Genomic DNA, 27,428 nt, shown 5'->3' with positions numbered 1-27,428 from the left:
GTCTATGGTAACGAACAGAAAGGAAATTGGAGTTCTCGCACTTATGGATCTACTTGTTCCCGTACTAGTGCTGCACCATGCAGCCAAGTGTTGAATTCAATTGAAATTAACGCACGAAAGGATCTATAAAGTTAAAGATCTGCCCTGCTTGGTCGCAATTTAGTATATACAAGAACCTATTTATTAAAGCTTCAAATTAGGAATCTACCCCATTTGATTGCACAATAGCATAAACAAGAACCTGCTGAGTTTCACACTATGGAAACCTATTTAATCGTACGGGTTTACAGAAAAGTTCATATCTACCTTTCTATCCGAGATAGACTAGTATGAGAATAACAAAGTGGCGCAAGGATGAATGTAATTAATAAATTGCACGTTGCCTTGGAAAAAAATTCATGATTTCCTATATTCTTGGACCACGATACATACAAAGTAGAGATAAAAATAGTTCAAAATGTCAATATAATAATTTAGTGACAAAAACAAAGATAATAAATAATACATTTACAAATATTGGACATATCTAATATGAATGTATATCTCTATACCAATAGACCATTCTATAAAGGGAAACCATGCAAACCGTTTCAGTCAAAGCTTGTATTATATAAGTTTAGATTTTTGCCTCAGAAGAAATTCCAAGAGCACTTCGCCTTTTCTATTGACGTTTAAGTCCTGTGCCTTTTTTTTTTTTTGATGTCTTTTCGACCGCGGATCTTTCTCGGCTGTAACGAAGAGCTATTGTTTGAATGCTCCTAGAATCATTGAAGGAATCGATTCTTCAGAAATTATGGAATTCGAAAAACGATTGTTTCGTGGGCTGACTTCATAGTGATTGCTTTGCTGCAGTATATTTTTCAGTTTCTGTCTCTTAGTCCATCTTTTTGCAACTTTTTCTTTTCCGAACTTGAGCATATATTTTGACCTTGATCTTCTTATTTTATCCCTCCTTCAACCACTTTCTGCTACTATTGGTAGTGGTAGTAGCTGCATTGATGTCGTTCTTCTTGCTCTTGCCCTCCTTTTCTGATCAACTGTTTTTCGATAACGTGCTGTCTTTCTTGTACATCTTCCCTTTTCCTTTTATTTTGTAATAAAAATGTTGGTTGTTCGGATACATTATGCTTCTTCATCTCTTCATATTTTTATATGGTTTATATGATTTATATGGACATGGACATTCATGCTTCTTAAAATGGCGCTGGCATAATATTTTAAGTAGTGATTACCTGGTAAAAGAATATTTCATGTAAATAATAAGCGAAAGTGACATAGATAAAACGAGTATAGCACATTGATGTTAAGAGACAAGGTATCTCGTATATTAAAATTGCCTGACTGAGAGGAAACCAGATAAACACCTGGTATAGTACTTTATTTGGCACTTACTCCCATTTGAGATAAAAAATATTACAATGTATTTGCATTTTTGATAAACGTCGAAGATATCAGTTATTGAAAAAAGTACTGTGCTGTATATGGAACAGAACCGGCTTTGCCGGCTCGTTCCGAAGTTTGGGGTGCACAGGGACGTAAAATCATTGGGTGAAAATTTGCGAGATTCATTTTTCAGCGATCGCCCCCTTATTGAGTCGTCATTCGTTTACGAAAAAACTTACAATACTTGACCGATTTTAACAAATTATATCGTGTTGCGTGTCATTCTAATTACAAAAATATGATGGACATGTTGATGAAAGTATCATAAAAATTGTTCCCTCGTCGATACTCGGTCTCGGATCGAGTAATACTATTTACCACTATTTCTATAGCCAGTAATATATGTTTAATAAAGAAAAACTATATAATTGTGTTATTGTAAATTCTAGAATGTCATCAAAATGCTAAAATGTTCCTACTGTGAATATATTTTAATTGAAGAACTGGCTAAACTTCGTCTGCAGGAACAACTCTTTCTCAAATGTTATCGCGTTTTTTGATGTTTTGATATTTTGTAATTGTACGAACATCGGAATCCAAGTGTTGCGATAATGGAGATACATAAACTATTCCAAATGTCGAAACTGAAGTGGTAGACGTGTCGAAAATAGAAAGGGACAATGCGAGTGAAAGACAAGGAAGGACTGAGAATCAACAAATATGAACGATCTGTGACAAGCTAAATAGTACAATTCAAAATTTAAATTTTCTTATTCTTGATTTGTGATGAAACTTTTATCAACACGTTAATTACAATCTTATAATTAAAATGAAACCAAACACTACATAGTTCGGAGCATATTTGCTAGCACATTTTAGTCGGAACGATCTCACAACATTGATCGCAAAGCGACATTCCGCTATTCTGAACGCAATATGTGTTTGAATAAATAATTAAATTAACCGTTTAAATAGTTATTACGTAAAAATAAGCACAGTAGGCTAAAGGTACCAAACTTTAAAAAAGCAAAGCGTTTGAACCATTGGTTCCTTATATTAGAAATATTCATATGTTGTCTCCGTTCTCTGTTCATATGAGTGCTATCAGAAAATGTCAAAAAGGTCAGACAGGATGGAGGTCAGATATGAAATTTAACCGAAGAAATACTAGCCGCTAATGTGTTAATATAAAACATTAACAGATACAAAACACACGTACGCACAGTACGAATACATTGTACTTACCAACTTTTCAAATTCATTCTTTATAAAGAGGATTGTTTTCTTTCGGAAAGTGATACAGATGATATACTCGGTGTCGACTGTTGTTACTATAGACGTAAATATTTTCTCACCGAACCAATCTCTGCAAGTTTATCACATAAATTCCTGAAGTAAACTACACAAGAAAACGCAGGTATCTGGGAATACGACGTCGCACAAATATAGCAAGTTCGATAATGATATAGAGATACGTACATCCATAGAAAATTATAAGAAGAACTATAAGATTAAATTGGAAAATTAAGACTGAGGCGTTTACGGGATAATACACCATGTTCGGTTTTCTACGGTAGTCGACAGGCGAGTAAATCTGCGTAAAATTTGGTTTTCCCAAGATTCGTTAGAAGTTCCGAGATAAGGATGGGGGTAGCACACAGTTTGGAATGTTTGCAAATTCATTGGATGAGAAAGAATTGATGGAAGAAGGAGGTGAACGCTCACGTCTATTGGTTACCTTGAAATTATAATTGACCAATTCAATTAGCCTTCAAAACACGTAAAGTCGGGGAAAATTGCAGGTGACAATATTTTTACACAAAAAGTCGCTATTTTATATTAAATAATTTTTTTAATTCCATGTTCTTGAAATCTTAATAATAAAATGTGTTTTATAGCATTGTCTGCCAGAAGACAAACGCTACCCCACCATCCTATACCATTCCCATGGTACAGAAACGCTGCTGATTGTAAGATTATAACCAATCCACTCCGATTGTCGATTCCTCCCTAAATTATGTTGTCGTTTGTCTGTTGCTTTTCCTTGATAACGAGCGAACATGCCGTGTGACCGAACACGGAGCCGTTGGAGGACCGCTTTTCTTCATCTTCGCTAGTAAACAATTCACAGACAATTAGTAAATATGTTATAGTTGCCAGATAATGTCTTTAATCAACTTCAGAAAGGAGAATGTTACCCATTTAATATTTATTCTTTTTATATAAATTCGTCGGTTATTCTGCCAAGGATAATTTAATCAATATTAAATCTTTTACATTTTATAAAGAACTGAAGGTTGTGAGTATTTTTGTATTTACATATATTATTGTATTCTATATATCATTCTACGACGGATGAATTTTTTACATCGAACATGGATACATGAATCAATCAGAATGAAACTTTTTGCATTTTGTTAAGATGATTCCTCGATGACGTTTGAAAAATTATTTGTCTTCTTGGCAGGAATAAAGACTCAGTAAACGATGAATTTTTCATAAAACTTATAAAAACAAATTTTACGCAGATTCAGTCTGCCGTCTACCGTAGGCAACGAAATACATATGTATACAAATGAATATTGTTACGCCACGAGGCTTACCATAGGCCGTGTCTTTCACCGTCGCTCGTGGTACTACAATGTGGCAATAGAGATCGTCTTATAGGACCGGCGAATATATACAATGTAGCGACAAGCTCATATTTGCCGTCAAGCAGCGAGTTCTAGAAACGTCGATTCGCCTTCGATCCGTTATTTCATCTACACAAAAAAGGTGGCATAGGTGATCATCGGCGTGAACGGTGGAATGACCCGAGCGTCGAGGGATCATCTCGCAGCGAAGACAAAGAATAATCGAAGGGCAACGGTATCATTTGAGGATTCAAACGGAATGCATGTAGAAGTTCAGACGAATAAAATCCAGCTCTCTTAGTCTAACAAATACATCGAGAACTATCATAAAGTCGGCTCGAATTACTAACAAACTAATTGTATTTATCATTAATTAATTTGTGACGCGTTCATTATGTAATTTGAAACATTGTTAAATATACTAGTTTTATATTAACCCTGTTAATTCAGTGTTAAACTTATTTGTACCACCTCTGTTATCTTAATCGAAACAAGGAAACGACTAATTCGTGGCGACGATTATTAGAATCGTAGTGAGAATTTACCCCTCTCGCTCACGCGTTATCCTTACGACCGCGTCTCTCCGCAAACGATCGTAACAAACGATCGTTGTTATAAGAAGAAAAGTATAACCTATCAAATTTGACAATAACTTTGCATTCCGTACATGGTATTAGTCTGCGATAAATATTTGGAAATGTCAAGATTTAAAAAAAAGAAATAAGGGACTTAGAAGAATACTGTTCAGTGTACGATGACCAAGAAACTTCAACAACTGAAAACAGCATGGAAACACATGAAATGCTATTTACAACCGAGTCAGAGTTGGATGTAATAAATAATGGTTTACGTAAGGGTTAGAATGAAAGAAATTATCGTTTACAGCAGACAATGAAACTGGGCCCGATGGAACAGTTTGAAAAGAAACAGATGCTGGTCCCAAACCTGGCAGGATATCAGTTTATAAAATGTTTAGGGATATGTCAAATGGCATATAATGAAAGGACAAGTAAAGACGACATTTTATCTTATCATTGATCATCGTATAAAGGGATCATAATAAAATGTACGGAAGAGGAAGCGTAAATTCGACGCAATCGCGAAGAAACACGTCAACGGGAGTCGTAAATTCCCGTTACGATTCTGCGAATCGTCGGCGCGCGTAGATCGATCCCTAGATTTCCTTTAAGATAATAGGGGTGGTTGAAATAATATAACTCCGTGATTAACAGTGTTATAAATCATGTATTTTCCAACAATTTCGTAGAATCACACATTTTAGTAATGTCGCTGAGTATAAGTACTGCCTTGATTGGTACCGCCTTGATCTTGATCAGATTTTGACTGACAATCTGATAGATGAAGGCCCTCGTGTTGTAATAGACGTAGCAATTGATCAGACCCTACTTTTAGTGAACCGACTCACCAGAATCAACCGAATCACTGAATGATTTGACTTCTTGACTTTGACTGTTCGTTGGTTATGAGAAGCAGTAGAGTTGACCCTCTTGATGGCGTAGAAGCAGTAGTAGCAGTAGTAGCAATAGGTGCAATAGGAGCAATAGGAGCAATAGGAGCAATAGGAGCCGTAAGAGTCGTAGGAACTGTCATAACTCTAAAGTTCGTTCTGATGTGATTACGGAGGAATGCTCGGTATGGGTGTGCCCTTTGAACCAAGAATTCGGATTCGTTGCTCACATTTTTAGTTAGGAAAGTGAGGGCAATGATCCGCGATGCCGATTGGTTATGACTACTTTTGGGAATGAAAATGGGAGGACGAAGCCTCCTATCAACGTGGTTCATGGGCGACATTGTTTATGGGAAAAACCAGCTTTTCCGTTAGGCAACTATTTCGTTCTTCCCATTAGGTAACTACCTCACGTAGAAATACTGCAACCATAATTTCCGGTGCGTTAAATGTGCAGGTAGTCACCCCACTGACCAATGCACTAAATCCCCAGAAATCCCCGCGAAGTGCATCCACTGTCAAGGAGAGCATCCTGCGAACTATAGAGGATGCTTAGCCTATAAAACATTGCACAATAATAAGTACCCTAAACCCAGACCCAAGGAGATAACCAAACAAGAACCTAGACCGCAAAAATTCTCCACACCATCAATCACCTACGCCCAAGCAGTACAAGGAAATATAAACAATTCGAAAACCCACAGTGGACACTCAGACAAAACACAGACAACTTCACCAGACTCGAAAAACTAATCGAGAAGCTAACGGAGCAAATTAACAACTTGCTGTCACTACTTACACTCTTCGTGGATAAATTAATACGCACAGAAGCAAAATAAAACTAATGCGTATAGCTCTGTGGAACGCCAACGGTCTAGCTCAGCACAAATTTGAACTAGAACTCTTCTTAAAACAACAGCAAATCGACGTAATGCTCATATCTGAAACCCACTTCACCGACAAAAACTATCTCAAAATACATGGCTACAACTTTTACCATACCCAACACTCCAGAGGAAGGGCATTCGGCGGCACCGGAATCATCATCAAATCCAGCATTAAGCAATACGAGCTTCCATCATTCCAGAAAGACTACCTTCAAGCCACAAGCGTAGCAACAGAAGACTGCCATGGTACAATCACCACCTCAGCAGTATACTGCCCTCCCAGACACTTGATTGCTAAAGAGAACTTCGACAGCTTCCTTGACGCCCTAGGCGACAGATTGATAGCTGGAGGAGACTATAACGACAAGCATACTCAATGGGACAGCAGACTTGTCACAGCAAGCGGCAAAAACCTCTTGAAAAGCATAATCACCAACAATCTCAACTACCTCGCCACATATGAACCCACATACTGACCCACTGACACTAACAAAATTCTCGATTTACTTGACTACTTCTTCATAACCAAAAGTATCTCGCCTAAATGTGTCCAAATCAACTGCTCGGCGGAACTCTCTTAGGACCATTCCCCCGTTATAGCAACAGTCAGTTCAGCAATAATCGAAAACCCACCTAATGGCTTCATTCACAACCAATTCAGCAACTGGCAGCTCTTTAGAGAAGTCTTTAATCACCCAACCTCTGCCTCAATTTCACTAAAAACAATGGAAGACATCGAAACAGCCACAGAATACTTCTTAAACACGAGCATAATAAATTCTATCCGCTTCTCTACACCTACTAAGACTTCTATCAGCAAACACGAATATCCCCATTACATATTAAACAAAATCACAGAAAAACGAAGACTACGAAGAGTATGGCAGACCCATAGAAATCCGGACGACAAACGCAAACTAAACAACGCAACCAGGAAGTTCACCAAAATCATTAAAAAATACAAAAATGACTGTTTTCAAAAATATCTTGTCAATTTGTCCCCCACTGCCGACTCTAACTACTCATTATGGAAGACTTCCAAGAAACTCACGCGCCCCCGCAAATAATCCCTCCAAATCCCCTGTCCGCTAGGCGGATGGGCACGAAGGCCTATAGAAAAAGCCAACCTGTTCGCTAACTACCTATCCAACGTCCTTAAACCTCATTCCTTCAATGCTGTTGAAGGCGTTGACCACGTCCAGCGACACGGCCAACGCCACGTAACCTCGCCGTTCGGCCCCCTCGACCAGAGAGCGGACACGGGCCACAGCGTCGGCCGTAGACCGTCCCCTCCGGAAGCCAAACTGGCTGTTGTGTAGTCCGGGAACACTCCGGGACAGATGCGACTCGAGACGGGTCGCCACCACTTTTTCCAGTAGTTTACCAACCCCGTCCAAAAGGCACACCGGCCGATAGGCAGAAGGCGAGTCCGGAGAGCGTCCCGGCTTCGGCAGCAAGACCATTCGTGCCTCTTTCCACAAAACGGGGAATTCGCCCCGAGACAGGCATCTGTCAAATAGACGCACTAATCTCGGGGCCAAGACCCCAGCGACGTCCTTCCGCAGGCGAGTCGGGACTCCGTCGGGGCCCGGAGCTTTCCGTGCTCCGATCCTCCCGACAGCCTCGACCAATTCTTCCTCGGTGACTCTCGATTCCGAGCTCCAACTCCCCGCGGGTCCCGTGGCTCTTCTTCCGACAGTTGAGGTTCCTGCTCCTCCTCATTGGTGAACCAGCTATTCTCCTCGTCCGTCGCTCCCAGGAACAGGGTGCCGACAACCTCCTCTAGGAACCGAGGATCCATACTCTCCGTTGTGGGCGGCGCCCATGGACGAAGTTTATTCAGTACCATCTTATAAGGGCGCCCACAGGGGTCGCCGTCGAGGCTGGCCAGAAGCTCGCCCCACGCCCGCCTCTTCGCCTCCTTGACTGCTCGCTGCAGGGGCCTCCGCGCTTCGCGGTAGGCCTCACAGTCGAGCCACCGCGGCTTCGTTCTCTCGCCGCCTACGGCGGGATCTGGTGTAACGGCGCCGAGCACGGATGCACGCCTCGCGGAGACGAGCGATCCCCTCGGACCACTAATACACCGCGCCGGCACGGCGCGGGGCCCCAGACCGCGACATACACGAGTCGCAGATAGCATGCAAGTCGCGCCTCAGCCGGGTCGCTCCCGCCTCCGCGCCCTCGTCGGTCGGAGATCCTCCCGACCAGGCGACGGCTATAGCGGCAGCCGCCATGAAGTCCTCGTCGCGGTGGGTCGCCGCCCACGGTTCTCCTTCCCGGTGGGACAGTCAGATACCTGGGCATGACTCTGGACAGGAGATTAACATGGAAACAACACATCATAGACAAATCGAAGCAACTCAGGGACAAACTCAAAAAATTTTATTGGCTCATTGGCCGTCGCTCCAACCTAAGCACGCAGAACAAAATTACGCTCTATAAGACCGTAATAAAACCTGTCTGGATCTACAGAATCCAACTATGGGGAACAGCAAGTAATTCCAACATTGAAATACTTCAACGCTTCCAATCGAAAACTCTAAGATCCCTAATAGACGCACTCTGGTATATTACCAACGAAACAATCCACCGCGACCTCAAGATACCCACAGTCAAAGATGAAATATACAAATCCAGAAGCAGATACAACGCAAGAATCAACAACCACCACAACCCATTAGTCACCCAACTACTTGACACCACGGACCAGATCCGCGGACTAAAAAGAAAATACCCTTTAGATTAAATCCTTAGATCCTACTAGAACCAACAATATAAACTATTATAAACCATGTCATTGTATCACGCCAAATGAAGTTACTGAACATTCTCAACGAGAATTGATTGTAAATATTTTAATAAATAAAAAAAAAAAAAAGTTGGATAAGATATATCTCTATATAAATAACAGTGTAATTTTATTTAAGACTATAATTGAAATTAAACGAAAGTAAATTTAAACGAAATTTTATGAATGTTCATCATTTTATATACATTTAGTTATAAATTAACCATTATCTAAGATATATCATAACAACTATTACTCTTTTATCAACGGATATTCTAACCGCACACGGTAAGATAAATAGACAGGAAGTGTTGGTGGGTTTAGTCTTCAATGATTAAATGCTCTTAATAATTGTCATAATAATTATGCATTTATTTAGATTTACATTATTCAATTATATCAATTCTTCTATTTTTAATATTACCGTAATTGTTACATTCTTTATAATATAAACGTCATCTTATAGAAAGTAAGATAGTCTCTCTTTCGTCTCTGGTAAAATTTGTGCGGATTTAAATACGGATTTAAAAACGAATTAAATTACGACAACTTTGAACAATATTGATTCAACAATTTACTTATGTCCGATCTTTTAAAAAGATCCGGTCAAATGACCGGTTTCAATGTTTAATCTAAAGTTTCACATTCATTGTTATCTTTTTGTTCATCTGACGTTATGAAAATTCTTATATTATCTGACCAATTAATTTCTTAATTTGTGTTAATATTAGAATGTTTGCAAAAGTTAGACGAACGAAATAAATAAGAATGAATGTACAATTTTATACTTAATTTTGAAAACGGTCATTTGACCGGGCCTGGTAAGGTTAGTGTTAATTTACTTTTAACCATGGACAGGATATTTTACGATACGATATTATTGATACGATAATACGACTGAATCATTTCGCGATTATGATACAATATCGTTCGCAGTCATACTATGTCATGGACGATATATCTTGTGCATTTGTTTATTATAACAAAAGTTGTAATTATAAAGAAACACACTCATGGCACATCTCAACGATGGTGTAGTACGAATATTGTGTCCGGAGATAACATCTCCCGCAACAATATACAAACAGTATTGTGTCGCGAATAAACAGTTCGTGTCATCGTGCGAATGGTATCGTGCCGCTACATATGTAGTCCATGGTTACGAACAACACAGATGAAATTGGAGTTCAACTGAAATTAACGTGCAAAAGGATCTATGAAATTAAAGATCTAACCTGCTTTGTCGTAATTTAGTATATACAAGAACCTGCGCATTTTCGTTTTGCAATTCTGTTTCTCGGAATGTTTGCTTAGGCTTTCCTTAATTTGAACGTCGCAGTTTGTCTGCGACTGAATTGCTAGCCGTTCAATTGAGTTCTTGTTGTCTTAACTATACTCATGCATAGTCTAGGATTGGTATATTAACAAATAATTCATTTTCCTCTTATTCTTATTTTATCTCTCCCTCGTCCGCCTCTTGCCATTGTTAGTAGCGGTAGTAGTTGCATAGATGTTGTTGTTCTTGTTCTTGCCCTTCTTTTCTGGTCAGCTGTTTTTAATAGCGTGCTGTCTTTCTTGTACATCTTCTCTTTCTCGTTTATTTTGTAATAAAATTGCTGGTTGTGCCGATACAGCATGCTTTTTCATCTGTTCATATTATTTGTATGACTTTGTTTGATGATTTCGAGTAAATAATGATCGACACGGACATCTATGCTTCTCAAAGTGACGCTGGTATAATATTTTAGGAAGAGAATACCTGTTAAAAGAATAGTTCATCTCGTATATTACTTTATTTGGCATTTACTTACATTAGAGATAAAAGAATTACAATGTATTTACAATTTAGATAAACATCGAAGATATCAGTTATTGAAAAAAAAACTGAGCTGTACGTGGAACAGAACCGGACTTGCCGCCTCGCTCCGAAGTTTGGGGTACACAGGGACGTAAAATCATTGGGTGAAAACTTGGGAGATTCATTTTTCAGCGATCGTCCTCTCATTGTGTCGTCTTTCGTTTACGAAAAAACAAGACTTAACCGATTTTAACAAATTATATCGTGTTGCGTGTCATTCTAATTACAAAAATATGATGGACATGTTGATGAAAGTTTCATAAAAATTGTTGCCTCGTCGATATTCGGTCTCTGATCGAGTAATATTACTTGCCACTATTTCTATAGCCAGTAATATATGTTTAATAAAGAAAAACTATATAATTGTTTTATTGTAAATCTCAGGATATCATCAAAATGCTAAAATGTTCCTACTGTGTATATATTTTAATTGAAAAACTGGCTAAACTTCGTCTGCAGGCACAACTCTTTCTCAACTGTTATTGCGTTTTTTGATGTTTTGATATTTTGTAATTGTACGAACATCGGAATCCAAGTGTTGCGATAATGGAGATACATAAACTATTCCAAATGTCGAAACTGAAATGGTAGACGTGTCGAACATAGAAAGGGACAATGCGAGTGAAAGACAAGGAGGGACTGAGAATCAACAAATATGGGCGACCTGTGATAAGCTGAGTAGTTCAACTCAAAATTTAAATTTTCTTCGTCTTGATTTGTGATAAAACTTTTATCAATAGGTTAATTACAGTATTATAGTTAAAATAAAACCAAACACTACATAGTTCGGAGCATATTTGCTAACACATTTTAATCGGAACGATCTCACAACATTGATCCTAAAGCGACATTCCGCTATTCTGAACACAATATGTGTTTGAATAAATAATTAAATTAACCGCTTAAATGGTTATTACGTAAAAATAAGCACAGTAGACTAAAAGTACCAAACTTCAAAAAAGCAAAGCTTTTAAACCATTGGTTCCTTATATTAGAAACATTCATATGTTGTCTCCGTTATCTGTTCATATGAGTACTATCAGAAAAAAAGGTCAGAAAGGATGGTGGTCAGAAACGAGATTTAACCGAAGAAATACCAGCCGCGAATGTGTTAATATAAAACATTAACAGATACAAAACATACGTATGCACAGTACGAATACATTGTACTTACCAACTTTTCAAATTCATTCTTTATAAAGTGGATTGTCTTCTTTCGGAAAATGATACAGATGATATACTCGGTGTCGACTGTTGTTACATTCGATATAGACGTAAATATTTTCTCACCAAACCAATCCCTGCAAGTTTATCATATAAATTCTTGACGTTAACTGCAGAACGAAACGCAGGTATCTGGGAATAAGACGTTGCAAAAATAAAAGAAGTCGGAGTAAGATATAAAAATAAATAACACTAATTCCATAAGAAATTATAAAAGTACATAGAATTTTAAGGAAGGTAAATATAAATGCGCCGGTTAAGGCAAACATTATGTTCGGTTATCCGCGGTAGTCGACAGACGAGTAAATCTGCGTAAAATTTATTTTTGCCAAGATTCGTTAGAAGTTCCGAGATAAGGATAGGGGTACCACGCGGATTGGAATGTTTGCAAATTCATTGGATGAGAAAGAATTGATGGAAGAAGAAGGTGAACGCTCACGTCTATTGGTTACCCGAAAATTGCAATTGACCAATTCAATTCGCCTTCAAAACACGTAAAGTCGGGGAAAATTGCAGGTGACAATATTTTTACACAAAAAGTCGCTATTTTATATTAAATAATTTTTTTAATTCCATGTTCTTGAAATCTTAATAATAAAATGTATTTTATAGCATTGTCTGCCAGAAGACAAACGCTACCCCACCATCCTATACCATTCCCATAGTACAGAAACGCTACTAATTGTGAGATTATAACCAATCCACTTGGATTGTTGATTCCTCTCTAAATTATGTTGTCGTTTGTCTGTTACTTTTCCTTGACAACGAGCGAACATGCCGTGTGACCGAACACAGAGCCGTTTGAGAACCGCTTTCTTTCATCTTCGCTAGTAAACAGTTTACAAATTTGTTAAAACAGTTAGCAAATTTGTTACAGTTGCTAGATGATGTCTTTAATCAACTTCGGAAAGGGGAATGTTACGAATTCAATATTTATTCTTTTTATATAAATCCATCGATTATTTTGCCCAGGATAGTTTAATGAAATCTTTTGCGTTTTATAAAGAACTGGAGGTTATAAAGATTTTTGTATTGTATATATATTATTGTATTCTATATATCATTCTACGACGTCTAAATCTTCTACATCGAACATGAATGCATGAATCAATCAGAATGAAACTTTTTGCATTTTGTTAAGATGATTCCTCGTTGCCACTTGAAAAAATGTTTGGCTTCTTCATGGGAATAAATACTCAATAAACGATGAATTTTTCACAAGACTTATAAAAACTAATTTTACACAGATTCAGTCTTTAGTCTACCGCAGACGACGAAATACATATGTAGCACGAATAGATACATCATGGCCTGAGTTATCTCTCTTAGTTAAAAATTTTTCAGCTAAAATATCTGTATCTAATTTCAATTCTCATTCGTTTTTATTTAGTTAACTACATTAAATTATGTGTTTATTAATTTGCTTTTTACTTCTGTAGATACGTCTTCACGGATGTGTGTCTTGATTTTTGTAGGTTATCTCAAGCTTCTATGCCATGGATTTGCAGAAAAGGTTAGGTCAGTCGATATTGGCGCCTATGCAACAATGATTCATATCATGGGCATCAGCTGTATTTTCATTTTTCGAAAGAAGGCCATGTCATTCGTAAAAGATTTTAAATGTTGGTAATTACAAGGTGTTCGTAATCTGCATACGTGTATTTTGTGTTTGTCATTGTCCTACATTAGCAAATTAACATGTTAACGTCCGGTATTTCTTCGGTACTCATATGAATGGAAAATAAGGACAACATATAGAAGTTTTCAATTTAGGAATCCATCGGTTCAAAAGTTTCACGTATTTCAATTTTGGTATTTTTAGCCTAGTGTATGGTTTATTTTAATATGGCAATCGCCCATGTGGCACATTTTATTATTTATTGAAACGCATATTGTGTTCGAAATATCTTTTTGTTGCATACAAAACACTTGTGTTACAGCGCAACAATACGTTTTTAAAACTTTCCAGTCTTTAAAAACAGTTATAGGAAACGACAACTATCTATGCACAAGGACAACCTAACGGCAAGGAATTTTTTGGAATTAGCATACCTTTTCCTCTTCTTAAACTCTGCGTGCTTGTTATTTTATTACCTGCAAATCATTAATTGGACACTCGAATATCCCCGTCACGTCAGGGCCTGTCCCTATCTGATATGAACGGAACGTAGGAGTAGGTCTTTCTCCTTCTTAGAGACATACATTTACCAATTCATTCACATGTATTTATCAATCCTGTTGAACCAGGAATGAGCCAGTGGAAAATCAACAAAGTCGAGGTACATCCGCGAGGTGTCATCCTATCACATAATGGGAAGCGCAGGATCTGACCCGAAAATCGATGTGAAGAGTGAAAAGAATTGGTACCACGCATTCCAAGTAGATCGACATTCATTGTATAGTATCGTGGACAAAAGTCCTATGATATCGGCCGAACCGTAAACAATGTCGCGAGAGCCGCGGCATCGTCGGGTACATCAATGTGTCGTCGGTCCTTTCAAGTGGATAGTTTCGTGGAAAGGGCCTGCGTGACCCTGGCCTCGGGCGTTTCGGGACACGTGTCCGATAGGATGGGAAAAGACAAAGAGATGCTAAAGACAGTGTTGGTTGAGACGCCGGCGAGAACGAATGCAAAAGGCGTACAAGGTGAGTTGAGAAGCGAGAGCGTGCGAGTGCAGAAGCCAAAGACTAGAGTTGTAGAGTTGTAGAGTTGCTAGCGTTGTAGAGAGATCGAGTTGTTTCGTTATAAAGTTGCGAGAGTGATTTGAGTGGAATAAGACTTTTGTGTTTTAGTTCAAGTTGAACATTTATCGTTCTCTGTCCAATTAATCTCTGTTATTTTTATTTATCTTAAATAAATAGTATTAGGAGAATTTTACAAATCTAAATTATCCTAATGCTGTCCTTTTTCGCGACACTACAATTGTATCAACAATTAATGATCAAAATGAGTCGAGTTTTTGAAATTTGGAACAGTTCATTGAGACATTTATAAATTCACAAGCATAATTTGAAAATAAACTGATTTTAATATAAAAATTTTTTATTTGTTTAAACTTCATGTTTAACTGTCACCAGTTATTTATGATCAATCTGAGTCATTAGCATTGACTCTACATGTTCTTATAACGAACAATGTAAAAAATAGAATTATTACGTTGCTATTAAATGAGTACGTGCTCTTAATAATTGTCATTATGAGTATGCATTCATTTTGGTTTCCATTATTGAATTTCATCAATTCTAATATTTTTAATATTGCTGTAACTATTACATTCTTTATAATAAAAAACGTGTCCTTATAAAAAGTAAATTGATGTATAATTTCTGGCGCCAATTTTAAATAGTTTAGAATTAAAAGATCGATTAGTTTCGAGTTGTACATGATAGTGCAACTCTTCAAGAATAGAAAAATCCTCTGTCAGTTTCTATGTTACTTCTGAAAGTTTTAAAAATTAAAATCTACGATGACTCTCTTTTACTTGTTAAATAGCTCTTTACAGAAACTAATAAACGTTTTGGGATTAAATTTCGAATATTTTTCAGAGTGACAAAAGCTACATTTTCCTTCATTTTCAACATCGCATTCTCAATTTTACACAAATAATTGACAATTGAAAATTAATATTTTAATTGAATATTGATATTTTAATTGAAAATTAATTTTATAATTTTTATTCGACTAAAATACGTCAACTAAAATGAGTTTCCACGATTCAATAACGTTTCATATTTTGGGAAGCATCATGGGATATAAGAAATTCGATACTTGTTTACAGCGCTTGCAATAATCTGGTAGCCGGTGGCTAGCGACACTGGCTCACTTGACTTCTTAAAAACTGACGAATTTATAACATTTTATAACAATGAATTGCCTCGTGTGCAAGGTCGTTGAATTCGTTCTAACGAGCACCATCGTACGTACCAAGGAAAATCGCCATGCGACGATGAATAAATTTTCATACTAATACAATTGTCATGCCAAGTGTCAAGTTTAGATAATGTTAATTCTAGATGGTATACGGAAAAATATTAAAATTATTGTATCATTCTACTGATGTAGTATCGTTTGAATGGGAATATTCTCTTTCTTCTCTAAAAACAAATATGTGTAGTGAACAATTCATTTCTCCTTCTTTGGCAGTTTACAAATAGTTTCATTATTACGCAATTTTATAATTCTTATATTTGTCTATATCGGATAAAGAAGTACATAAGAACTTTTCCGTAGAACCGCATAATTAAATAGGTTCTAATAGCGTGGAACTCAATGGATTTTTGTCTATGCCAGTGTGCAACTAAACAGGCAGATCCCTAATTTTATAGGTTCTTGTATATACTAACATTAAGTAATATCAGCATTTGGCCGCATGGTGCAGCACCAGTCAAAGAAGAATTAGGTCTATAAGCGTGAATACTTTCTTTTGTCTCTGGTATAAATAATTTGTGCGGATTTAAAAACGGTTTGAAAATGAACTAAATTGCGACAATTTTAAACAATATTGATTCATAAGTTTACTTGCGTTCGGTTTTATTTTTTTTAAAAAGGATTTTATATTTGTAGTAAGCTTGTTAAACTACGTATTTTAATACTAACCTTACCAGACCCGGTGAAATGACCGGCTTCAAGGTTTAATCTAAAGTTGCTCATTTATTGTTATTTCATTTGTTCATCTGGCTTTATATAAATTTTTATATTATCTGATTAACTAATTTCTCAATTTGTGTTCATATAAGAATGTTGGTGAACAAAAGTTAGATGAACGAAATAAATAACAATGAATGTACAATTTTAAATTAAAATTTAAAAACGGTCATTTGACCGGCCCGGTAATGTTAATTTACTTTTAGTCATGGACAAGATATTTTACGATGCGATATTGTTGATACGATAATACGGCTAAGTCATTTCGTGATTATAATACAATATCGTTCACAATCATACTACGTTACATCATCTTGTGCGTTTGTTTATTAAAACAAAAATTGTAATTACAGAAAAACAGACTCACGGGGCATCTCAAAGGTGGTGCAGTACGAATATTGTGTCGATAGATAACATCATCCGTAACAATGTACAAACGGTATTTTGTCGCGAATAACTTGTCTATATCATAGTGCGAATGGTATTGTGTCGCAACGTATCTCGTCAATGGTTACGAAGCGGATAATGATTTATTTGACACACGGCATATACTGAATTAGAAAAACTTTTTAATTTGAGGATTCTTAAAAGTAAATGTATGGTCTACTGGAAGGTAAATGTTCTTAAATATGTTTAAGTATAATTGTTCGCAATGTCATTAATTAATATTTTAAATAATGTTAAATACAAAGAAATAGATACAGAAAGTGTGATTTGTGTGACGTGAAATTTGTTTTCAGGTGTTCTTAAATATACCAATGTTTCGTTTTGAACTTTCTTTCAATTTTTTCTATAATATACTAAATAATTACTTTTTACCATTTCAACCATCCGTTTCAATATGTAATTTTTTTCTATATACATATCTTTTTCTTTTTTGAAAATTTTATTTGGAATTACCTAAAGTTTAATGAGTTTGAGAACGCTATAACAAGGTTTCCATTCCTACCGTGGTTTGAGTATCGATTTCTTTATAACTATAGAAGTGACAGGTGATGTTATTGGTGCATAATGTAAATTACATTTTCTTTTTTACGCTATCCATAGGAATAAATTTAATAATAATATTATGAAACTGATTTAAGAAGATAAAGCAACAGGATAAGAAACCATTTCGAAAAAATCAACAATGTCGAGCAGTATGTTGTTAAGCCTCTCGGAAACTTTAAATACATCTGAAGCTGCACTTCGTCTCCTTATCTCCATTTTTCTTGGTAATTAATGTCTTCAGAAGGACATTGCTTCCTTTTTTACGATTTTCATTTACAGTATTTAACATCAATAAATTGGCGGATATAAAATACATGTATACATTAACCTATAGCCTGATCTCATTTTTACTTGTTACATCAGTGATTGCATAATCAAATTGTACTTCGATTTACTTGTTATGTATTATGATTATGATTTGTTATGTATTTCTAGAAATACTTTTCTAGATCTCAATTTGTCATTTTAGAATTGGAAATAGTATTTCCATAGATTCGCAGTGTTTTGAGGTTGAAGGTTATGTATCCTACATTTTTGTCGCACATGCCTGCGTGATATGTACTTTTATTTCTTCGTAAATTGGTCAAGATAATCCTAATAGTAACTATTCCAATAGGAAACAATATCTTTTATTATTTAGATTGTTTAATTTTAAATCCTAGACTAAACTTTATACGGAAGTAATTGTATGTTACATTATAATATCTGTAATTTAGTCAGTTAGGATTTATTATTGATTTTGACTATAAAGAAACATACAAGTTGTTTATCTGAAGTGTATACTGACTGGTTATATTAAAATTTATATTTGAACATATGTGTTATTATATGTGTGTTTTAGTGATTGTAAGAATAAAAATAATTAATATTTACTTTAGTAGTAACTCCATTTCTCGTCCTAATCTGTCATATTTCTCTATTCCTTGTTTTATTTTATGCAAATTATTTTACGACGGAAATTGCAACATCATTGCAATATATATAATATCCTAGCTTAATGAAAGAATTTATTTACATTTATTTACATTTATTTACATTTATTTACAGTTATGAATTATTTTCTTTGTTTTTTAATTGTGCAATTATTGTGGATAAAAATATTGTTAATAATAACTATATAATAGATAATAATAGCGTCCCAATTATCCGTATTGTATTTAAATTTCGTATCATTGATTACTTTTCACTTTGTTATCGTTTCTTAAAACTATATATGTTATGATTATAACCATATAAAAAATTTTCACGTACTGGTATATTATTTTTAGATTAATTAATCGAATTATCATACTAACATTGTCATAGAGTTCATTATTTGTAATATGATTAATTTCGAAGTTGATGAAAACGAATTACAAGTATCAATAATTGCAACTAGATATGAATTTAATTTATAAAATATACATGAAATGAAACATTTGTAAAAATATTTCGATGAAACTCGAGAATAATACAATTATAACTGAACTTTCAGGATTACCCATCGCCCTTCTTCACAGATATACTTTGTACGGAAAATGTCCAGTTTTTCAACATATATTTTTTGCAACCTGTGGCGTTTTGATTTGCTTATGGAATTATGGTAATTATTTTTCTTCAAAAAATGATATTTAAATAAAGAAGAATATTCGAGAAAAGATTATTATTGAATTTTATTTGAATTTTTTAAATACTTTTGCATGTTTTGTCATATCTTTTATTCTATTTCAATTATGTACGTTTATTTCCTCGAGGAAATGAATTGAAATTTTAGAGTGTGTAATATATTTATACTTTACTTTAAGTTACTTTAAGTAATCAATTCAATATTCAATAGTAATTAAATCGAAAAGCACATCGAAAATTATTTAAAGGTATTGATCGACATACTAAAATAATTTTTCTTTTACTTATTGGAAAGATTTTATAAATTGATTGATTAATTGGTAACAGTAGATGTAATTTTCATTCAAAAATATTTTGGATCAGTTCTTTAAGGAACTGGTTGATCATAAGTATTTTGTACTTACAGGGCTCAATATACTTCACTCAGCAGCAGCGATGTATGTTACATATCGCGTCTTAAAACGCTTTGGTGGTTCGTCTTTATCTGTTGCCATTATTTTTGTCTTCAATATGGCTTATCTCCTATGTGGTATGAAGAATTTATAGTACACTATTATTTATATTTATTTAACAGTTCGTGCGATTTTTTAAAAATATGCAAATTAATAAACAAACAACTTACCAATTTTCGGCAAAAAACATAGGAATAAAAGATATTTGATTTATTCTATATAATTAGCTTCATTTTACTAAAAAAATGTTACCAACGTTTATAAATTATCCAGAAATCGTGCGAATTATTATAAATTATAGTAAAAGTATCGTTACTTTTAATTGAGCGCAATTTAAAAAAAATTATGTATGAATTTTTGCACAACATGTATTATTTTTCTTAAATAACGATGATAAATAATTTAATACGTTCGATGCAATATCGATTACTGCTAATCGAGCAAAAGTTTCTCCGTTCACGTGACGGCGGTCATCAGTTATATAATGAATATATAACAAATGTACAACTGGTAATATAGATCATATATTATAATTATATATATACAATATTATATATTATATAAAATTATATATTATATAATATTATATATAATAATACATATAACAATAAATATATTATATATATTAATAATATATATATATTTCATTGTTTATTTTAATTTAAAATAATACGATTTTTTTTAAATATAGTTGATTGATTGATTCCACGTAGTGAATGTATTAATAATATAAATAATTGATAAAGCAAATAATTTCACGTTTGTTCAATAGTTGTGTTACTTGGAACTAATACAATTTAATAGATCATAAAACTTAACGTGAGCAGATAATTATAACTTCGTGGTACATGTTACCGTTTCACTTGAAATGATATATATAGGGTGTCCTGTGATATATTAGATTTAAAGATCGGTTTAGTACATGAAAAAAATGAAAAGAAATGAAATTCATATAAACATCTGGTAATGTTCTTTTCAATTTATCTTTATTCAAATTACGGCGAGTTTCTTCTTTAACAAACTGTATCTGTTTACTTTCATAACAGACCAAATCTCTTTGCATATGAATGTAGCTCTGCAAATGTTTTGCCATTGATTGTCTTGTTATTTCTAGTTGTCCAGTACTGTGCATAATAAAATTTAAACAAATCCATAACTAAACTTCCACCGCGTTTTAGTCAAATAAGCAGGTTTAGCAATAGAAATATATATATATATATATATATACCAGCAATTTATATATTTATAGGTTATATATATATATATTATATATTTATATATATTATATACTTATATTATAGGTTATATATATATATATTTATATTATAGGTTATATATATATATATATATATATATTTCTATTGCTGAACCTATAAATATATAAATTGCTGGTTAAAGAATTATATAATTGCCAGACTAAAGTGCCCCAGAAGATCATTTTGAGTTAAATACTTTCTATAACATAAAAACAAGGACGAATAGAATCTTTATTTTTTTCGCGTGCTAAATTCATCTATAAAATGATTTCTGCATATCACAGAATACTCCTGTATCCATATGATAAGTCAAACATATTAAAGATATTATACATTAAAAAAATAATATTCGTTTTTATCGTTTATAGGATATTATATGACAAGTACAGATGATTATGATATAAAATGGACTATGCCACAGTGTGTATTAACTCTGCGATTAATTGGACTTGCGTTCAATTTGCTGGACGGTCAAAAACCCGAGGTATGTACAAAACAACAAATAGCATAATACACGCGATGGAAATGTCTAATTGATGAATAAATAGCCGAGTTAAAAAGTCGAAGTTAAAATTTAAGTTAAATACAACAATTAAGAAGGGTGAATAAGAAACGAAGGAAATTTCCTTTCAGAAGGAAGAAGTTTAACTAATGACATTACCGTTTCAGGAAAAATTGTCTGCATCGCAGAAACAAGTGGCCTTGAAAGAACAACCAACGTTTTTAGAGATTGCAGCATTTGCATATTTTCCAGGATCGTTTCTCGTTGGGCCACAATTTAGCATGAAAAGGTACTTAGACTATGTAAATGGACGATATACGATGATCGATACGAATACTGTAAGTCATATTAAAATACTAATTAAGTAATCGAAAAAATTGTAAGAACTTTTTAATCGATATATAGGATGTCTCAGATCTTTCTCGACAAACAGTGCCAACATGTTCTATGAGTAAAACTGAGAGAAAAATATTACACAATCTCATAAATAATTCAATAACAGAATTACAATAAAAGGCTGATTTATCGTTCGACTATATATATATATATATCGAATTATTATTAATTATTATTAATTATTCGATATATATATATATATATATAAATATTATATGTATATATAATAATATTATATATTATGTATATATATATAATATTATATTGTATATATATATAAATATATAAACTGTATATATATATAAATATTAATATATATTGAGAAGGAAACGAATACACGTCACAAATTAATATAAGGAATTTCTAATGCATTCACTGAAATAAATTATAATTGATAAAAAAATGTGATAAATCTCATTTTTCACTGATGTTAATTTTACATTTATGAAAATAGGTAACATTTTGAAATAAGACTAAAGTAAATGTTGTCAATCTATTTTTATATTGTGTTAAAGAAAAGATTAATCCATTATTATTACATACTTTGTATTATGTTAATAAGATATTTTATATAAAACATGTTTACGTTTATGTAATATATTTTCTTACTTTAACTTTTGTAACATGGTGGCACACTTTCATCTATTGCCTAAAACTTATGCAATATAATATAAAGAAAAAATAATTTATTTTTTGTATTTTTAGTTTTCTATGAAAGAAGAAATGGAACTTCATGATTGTATCATTCCTGGTATTTCTCGAATGTTTGTTGGACTTATATACTTGATATTCTATCAATTAGGGACTACATACATTCCCAATCAATATCTATTGAGTGCAGAATTCCGAGAACAGACATTCTTGAAACGTCTTTTTACGATTGGCTTTTGGGGTCATTTCAATCTGTATAAATATATTTCTTGTTGGTTATTAGCTGAAGGGGTAAGGAAACATGTATATATATATGTTTATAATATATATTTTTTCAGGTTTAAGCACTTAAAAAGATTATTGAGATAAATATAGATTAATAATCTATTGATCAACAAAATAATTTATAATTAAACAATGTTAACAATTACATATTATCGTTTGCTTTGAATTATGAAACATAATTTTCATTTCAGGTTTGTACAACTTTTGGTCTAACTTATAATGGAAAGGATGAGAAAGGTCATCCTCTGTGGAATGGTTGTGAAAATGTTAAATTGTTAAAATTCGAAACAGCAACTCAGTTTAATGATTATATTTTATCATTTAATATAAACACTAATAATTGGTGTGCGGAATATATTTACAAGAGATTGAAATTTTTGGGATCGAAAATATACAGTCAGTTTTTCACCCTGGTTTTTCTCGCAGTTTGGCATGGGCTTCATTCAGGATACTATATATGCTTCTTCCTCGAGTTTATTATCATGTATGCTGAAAAAGATGTAAGTCTGATATTAGTTTTATATTAAATATTCCTATATGCAATGATTAAGCAATTAGTTATTTACCTGGATGACGATCAGGTAAACGATTGTTTAATGGCTTACTTAAAAATTTTATAATTTATAAATTCAGTATTATATTCTTCTTGCTATTATATACTATATAATATATATAATATCATGTTTATTTTTGGTAGAAATGTATATTGATATTAATGTCATATTTCCTCAAAATGTAATTTATTGAATTGTAACTTATAAAATTGGCCAGATAAATTAAATATATTAAGTAAGCCATTATTCAATTAATTAAATTATTATTAAAATAGTTAATGAACTAATTATTTGTCAATTTAATATCATTGCACTGAGTAAAATCTTGTATTAATTTTTGTAGTTATCTCAAATATTGAAGAGACAACAGAAATTACAAAGCTTATTAAACAGTCGTCCAGAACTTCAAATTCTCACATGGATTCTTATGCACATGTACACATTTATTTTTATGGGTTATTGTCTTGTTTGTTTTACATTTTTGTCATACCCTCGTTATCATCAGGTTTACTTTTCTATTTATTATTGTGGTCATATAATATATCTCTCTTATCCAGTGATTTCACTACTTGTTAAAATATTTTTTCTCAAAAAACGGTCTAAAAAGATTGAACAGTAATGTAAATGTAAAAAAGTTTCTGAATAAGTTTTACCTTTTTATTATATACTAAATATAAGAAAAGTGATTGAAATGAAATGATGAAGAGTACATTGTCTTCAAATACTGGGATCGCACATAATTTGTTGAAGTACAAGAAATATTTATAAACTATTTTTGAAAAGTGCCAATTAAGATAATAAAATATACAATACATTTTTTATAAATAGTAGAAGGTTGTAATTTCCATATAAATAGAAGAAAATTTATGTTTAAACGTCCCAGAAATGACCTATTTATACTTTTGGAAATCTTTTTTTTAAGAAGAAAAAGAAACGGAAAATTTCACTAATCTTTAATCTTTTATTAAGCAAGAACTTAGTAAATTTGCAATGTAGGAGTATGGTTTTTTAATCATACTTAATGGTTATATCTTGACATATTCATTTTAGGTATTTGAGGAAACATTTTATTTTTGGAAAATATTTGTAATTTCATATTGTGATTAGTAGATATAAACAGATACTTAATACTATTTAAGGATTTATTTTGTGTGATATTGTACACTAAATATAAAAAATTAACCTTCCTTGATTAATAGGTGGAATTAACTTTTGAGCATGTACAAAATATTTTTTGTATAAACTTTAATACGTACAAAATATTTAAGAGAGCTATTACAAATATCTTTATTTTTATTGATGCGTTTTAAGAAAATTATTTGTTTTTACAAAAAGAACTGTGCTTAGCATCACTTTAGACATAATTTAAGTAGTAAACACTATGCTAAAGTTTCTGTTCTTTTAAAAATATGATGCATTTAAAAATTGAAATATGGAAAGGTATGATGTATGATTGATGATAATAAAAGTATGGTTATACAAATAAATTAAATTATTGTTTGTAGTAGTTTAAAAATTAAAATTTGTGAAATCAATTTTTAATTTTCGGTTAAATTATAATCGGAATCGTAAATGTTACCGATTCCGCATGATTAAATTATTTAATATGTATCATCATTGTAACCTTATATTGTTAAATATATTTGTATTTATAACCTTTTGAGTGCCAAAGATTATCGAAAAAATGTATGTATAAGAAAAATTGTGCGATCGCGCTCAAGTGATTTATGGTTGTTTAAGTATTATAATCAGGTACTTACATACTATCCAAATTGAAACAGGAAGAATCATCGCATTATGTAGCACTTAAGACATTCCATGCCAATCAATTTTCGGTAAAAATTGAATTTTTTATTAAAATCATTGTCCCCATAGTGCATGTAAAACAAGTTTATAAGTGTTAAGATAAAGAAGTAAGTATGTATACTATTTGTAGTACATATGGCTTGAATGGAAAAGTTACGTGAAAATAGTGTGGCATGGAAACCGTCAAGCGTTTAAAAATATTTACAAATTGATCAATTTAAAGTTAAATTATTTCTTTATCTTAAAGATATTATTTATCTTATCGTAATGATATTTTAAAATAAATTGTTTGCATAAATATTGAGTTAAAATTTAAGTTTAATTATAAGTATATTAAGTTTAATTATAAGATTCTAGGAAAGAGTGCATATTAAGTTGGGTACTAAGTTCGTTTATTTATAAATGCAAGACTCGTAGTAATTATTGAAATTTTCGGGTATAAGCTATGCTCCAAAATATTCTGACATATATTTCATCAGGATAGCAGTTAGTTATTATTACAAAGAAAAAAAGGCTACTCGATTTCTGTCCCATTTGGGTTCAGTGGACTTCTTCCTACAATGACGATGCTATCTAAACGAAACGTCGGAATAATTCTTCCAAAAGCTTATTTAATACGTTCTTTGAAAAATGTTCGATTGTTTCGAAAAATGTCTATCTCATGATTTCATTGGTTATGATAATTAAACATATCAAGTTAAGTCCTCCAAGGATGTATATGATTGTACATAATTTAGTAAGTACTTCTGTATGTAATATGTATTTTGTAATAGGTAAAGCTTTTCTGATAATGAATGAGTGCACAGCATTATTTTTGATATTTAATATTGCTTTATTTCTGGAAAGAACAATATAGGTTTTTAAAAAATAAACAAAAATAAAAATTTGTCACATATGGTAAAGATGTAGGTAGTAAATTTACAAATAATGTGTATTTGAGCAAGTAAAGGGAAGTAAATAAAGCTTAATGTTAATCGAATACTTATAATGGTTAAAAATGATATAAGATATAAAATTTTAAATATTTAACACAAATCATGGTAGTTTCTTGTATTTAAAGAAATTGAAGATCTGTGATTGAAATAATTAATTGGAAGGTAACAAATTATTTTGGACAGTGTTGATAAAGGAAAAATACTAATCTAAACTGCAGTAAAAGAATGTATTTTTGATAAAATTGAGAAAGTGACTTTATTATAATGTTTTATCAGAAAAGCAGACAATTACTACTGATAAATATTGTTTATAAGTTAATCATAGACAATGAAAAGAGAAAATTAGCTACCATTATTTTTCGCTAGAATAATGTTACCAATGCAATTTGGTTGGAAATTATTATGTTTTGAATATGTATTTACATAGAATTCTGAGAAAATATGTCCATATCGTTTTATAATAGGAAGGAAAGTTTTACAGTAATAAAGTAAAGAAATGTCTTTTATTAGACATATTTGTCTTGCAAGAAAAGGAATGAATTTACTACTCAATCTAATGTATGGCAAAGGAAATGTATAAATAGATAAGTAAATACTTTTACCCAAAGAAGATAGGATAAAATATTTAGACAATTTTTTTGGAAGTTATAATAATTCAAAAGAATCTTCCTGAATCTGTGAAATACTTTTATAGATTGCTTAAACAAGTAAGACTAATTTTTACAGTAAAAGTTGTAATACTGACTACAGGTTTACAATTTTTTATAGATATACAAGCGAACATATTGAATATTTTTTCATTGCTATTATATTTTAAACAGTCAAGTTATTTATAAAAATATCCTTTATTAATGAAGTAATTTTTAAATATACTTGTATATCAAAATTATAAACTTGGAATTGTAAACCATATCATTGTTTGTTATCCTTTTGTATTCTGTTCCAAATAAATTTGCATTAAATTAAATTTTTGTACCTTCTTTAGTTTCTGATCTACTTTTATTGAATTTTGTATATTAATCGAGAAAGAAAATTTATATTACAGTAGCTTTAAAGGGGAAATAAATGTAAAACTAATGAAGTGAAACTTTTTACAAAAGTACAAATAGT

At 32.5% G+C, this 27,428-nt stretch overlaps 1 protein-coding gene and 1 long non-coding RNA gene across 6 annotated transcripts; one reads left to right on the top strand and one right to left on the bottom strand.

Moving 5' to 3' along the window:
* Nucleotides 1-379: 379 nt before the first annotated feature.
* On the bottom strand, nt 380-20,434 carry LOC105666669. Of its 5 annotated transcripts, none has more exons than XR_007227160.1 (5): nt 20,104-20,434; nt 19,886-20,031; nt 3,987-4,145; nt 2,629-3,491; nt 380-1,232 (listed from the first exon to the last, which is right to left on the bottom strand). It is a non-coding gene; the product is annotated as an uncharacterized LOC105666669 (long non-coding RNA). The 5 variants fall into 5 exon arrangements; XR_002308566.2 differs by having other exon boundaries at nt 2,629-3,496; nt 20,104-20,433; XR_001099488.3 differs by having other exon boundaries at nt 2,629-3,496; nt 19,886-20,003; nt 20,104-20,433.
* LOC100647559 (lysophospholipid acyltransferase 5) lies at nt 17,975-27,285 on the top strand. Its single transcript, XM_048413875.1, has 8 exons — nt 17,975-18,100; nt 19,351-19,458; nt 19,888-20,010; nt 21,558-21,673; nt 21,859-22,029; nt 22,793-23,029; nt 23,215-23,523; nt 23,921-27,285. The coding sequence occupies exons 1-8, from the start codon at nt 18,016-18,018 to the stop codon at nt 24,194-24,196; spliced, it is 1,425 nt and encodes a 474-aa protein (XP_048269832.1). The 5' UTR covers nt 17,975-18,015; the 3' UTR covers nt 24,197-27,285.
* The last annotated feature ends 143 nt before the right edge of the window (nt 27,286-27,428 follow it).

Source organism: Bombus terrestris, chromosome 17 (genome assembly GCF_910591885.1).
Source record: "Bombus terrestris chromosome 17, iyBomTerr1.2, whole genome shotgun sequence".
Lineage (NCBI taxonomy): Eukaryota > Metazoa > Arthropoda > Insecta > Hymenoptera > Apidae > Bombus > Bombus terrestris.
This window is presented reverse-complemented; position numbering and strand designations above follow the sequence as displayed.

Excerpts from the sequence above, each read along its gene's own strand:
- LOC100647559 (XM_048413875.1), top strand. The coding sequence starts at position 18,016 with ATGTCGAGCAGTATGTTGTTAAGCCTCTCGGAAACTTTAAATACATCT. Across the intron at positions 21,674-21,858 it reads TGGACGGTCAAAAACCCGAG|GAAAAATTGTCTGCATCGCA; the intron begins GTATGTACAAAA and ends TTACCGTTTCAG. Across the intron at positions 22,030-22,792 it reads CGATGATCGATACGAATACT|TTTTCTATGAAAGAAGAAAT; the intron begins GTAAGTCATATT and ends TTGTATTTTTAG.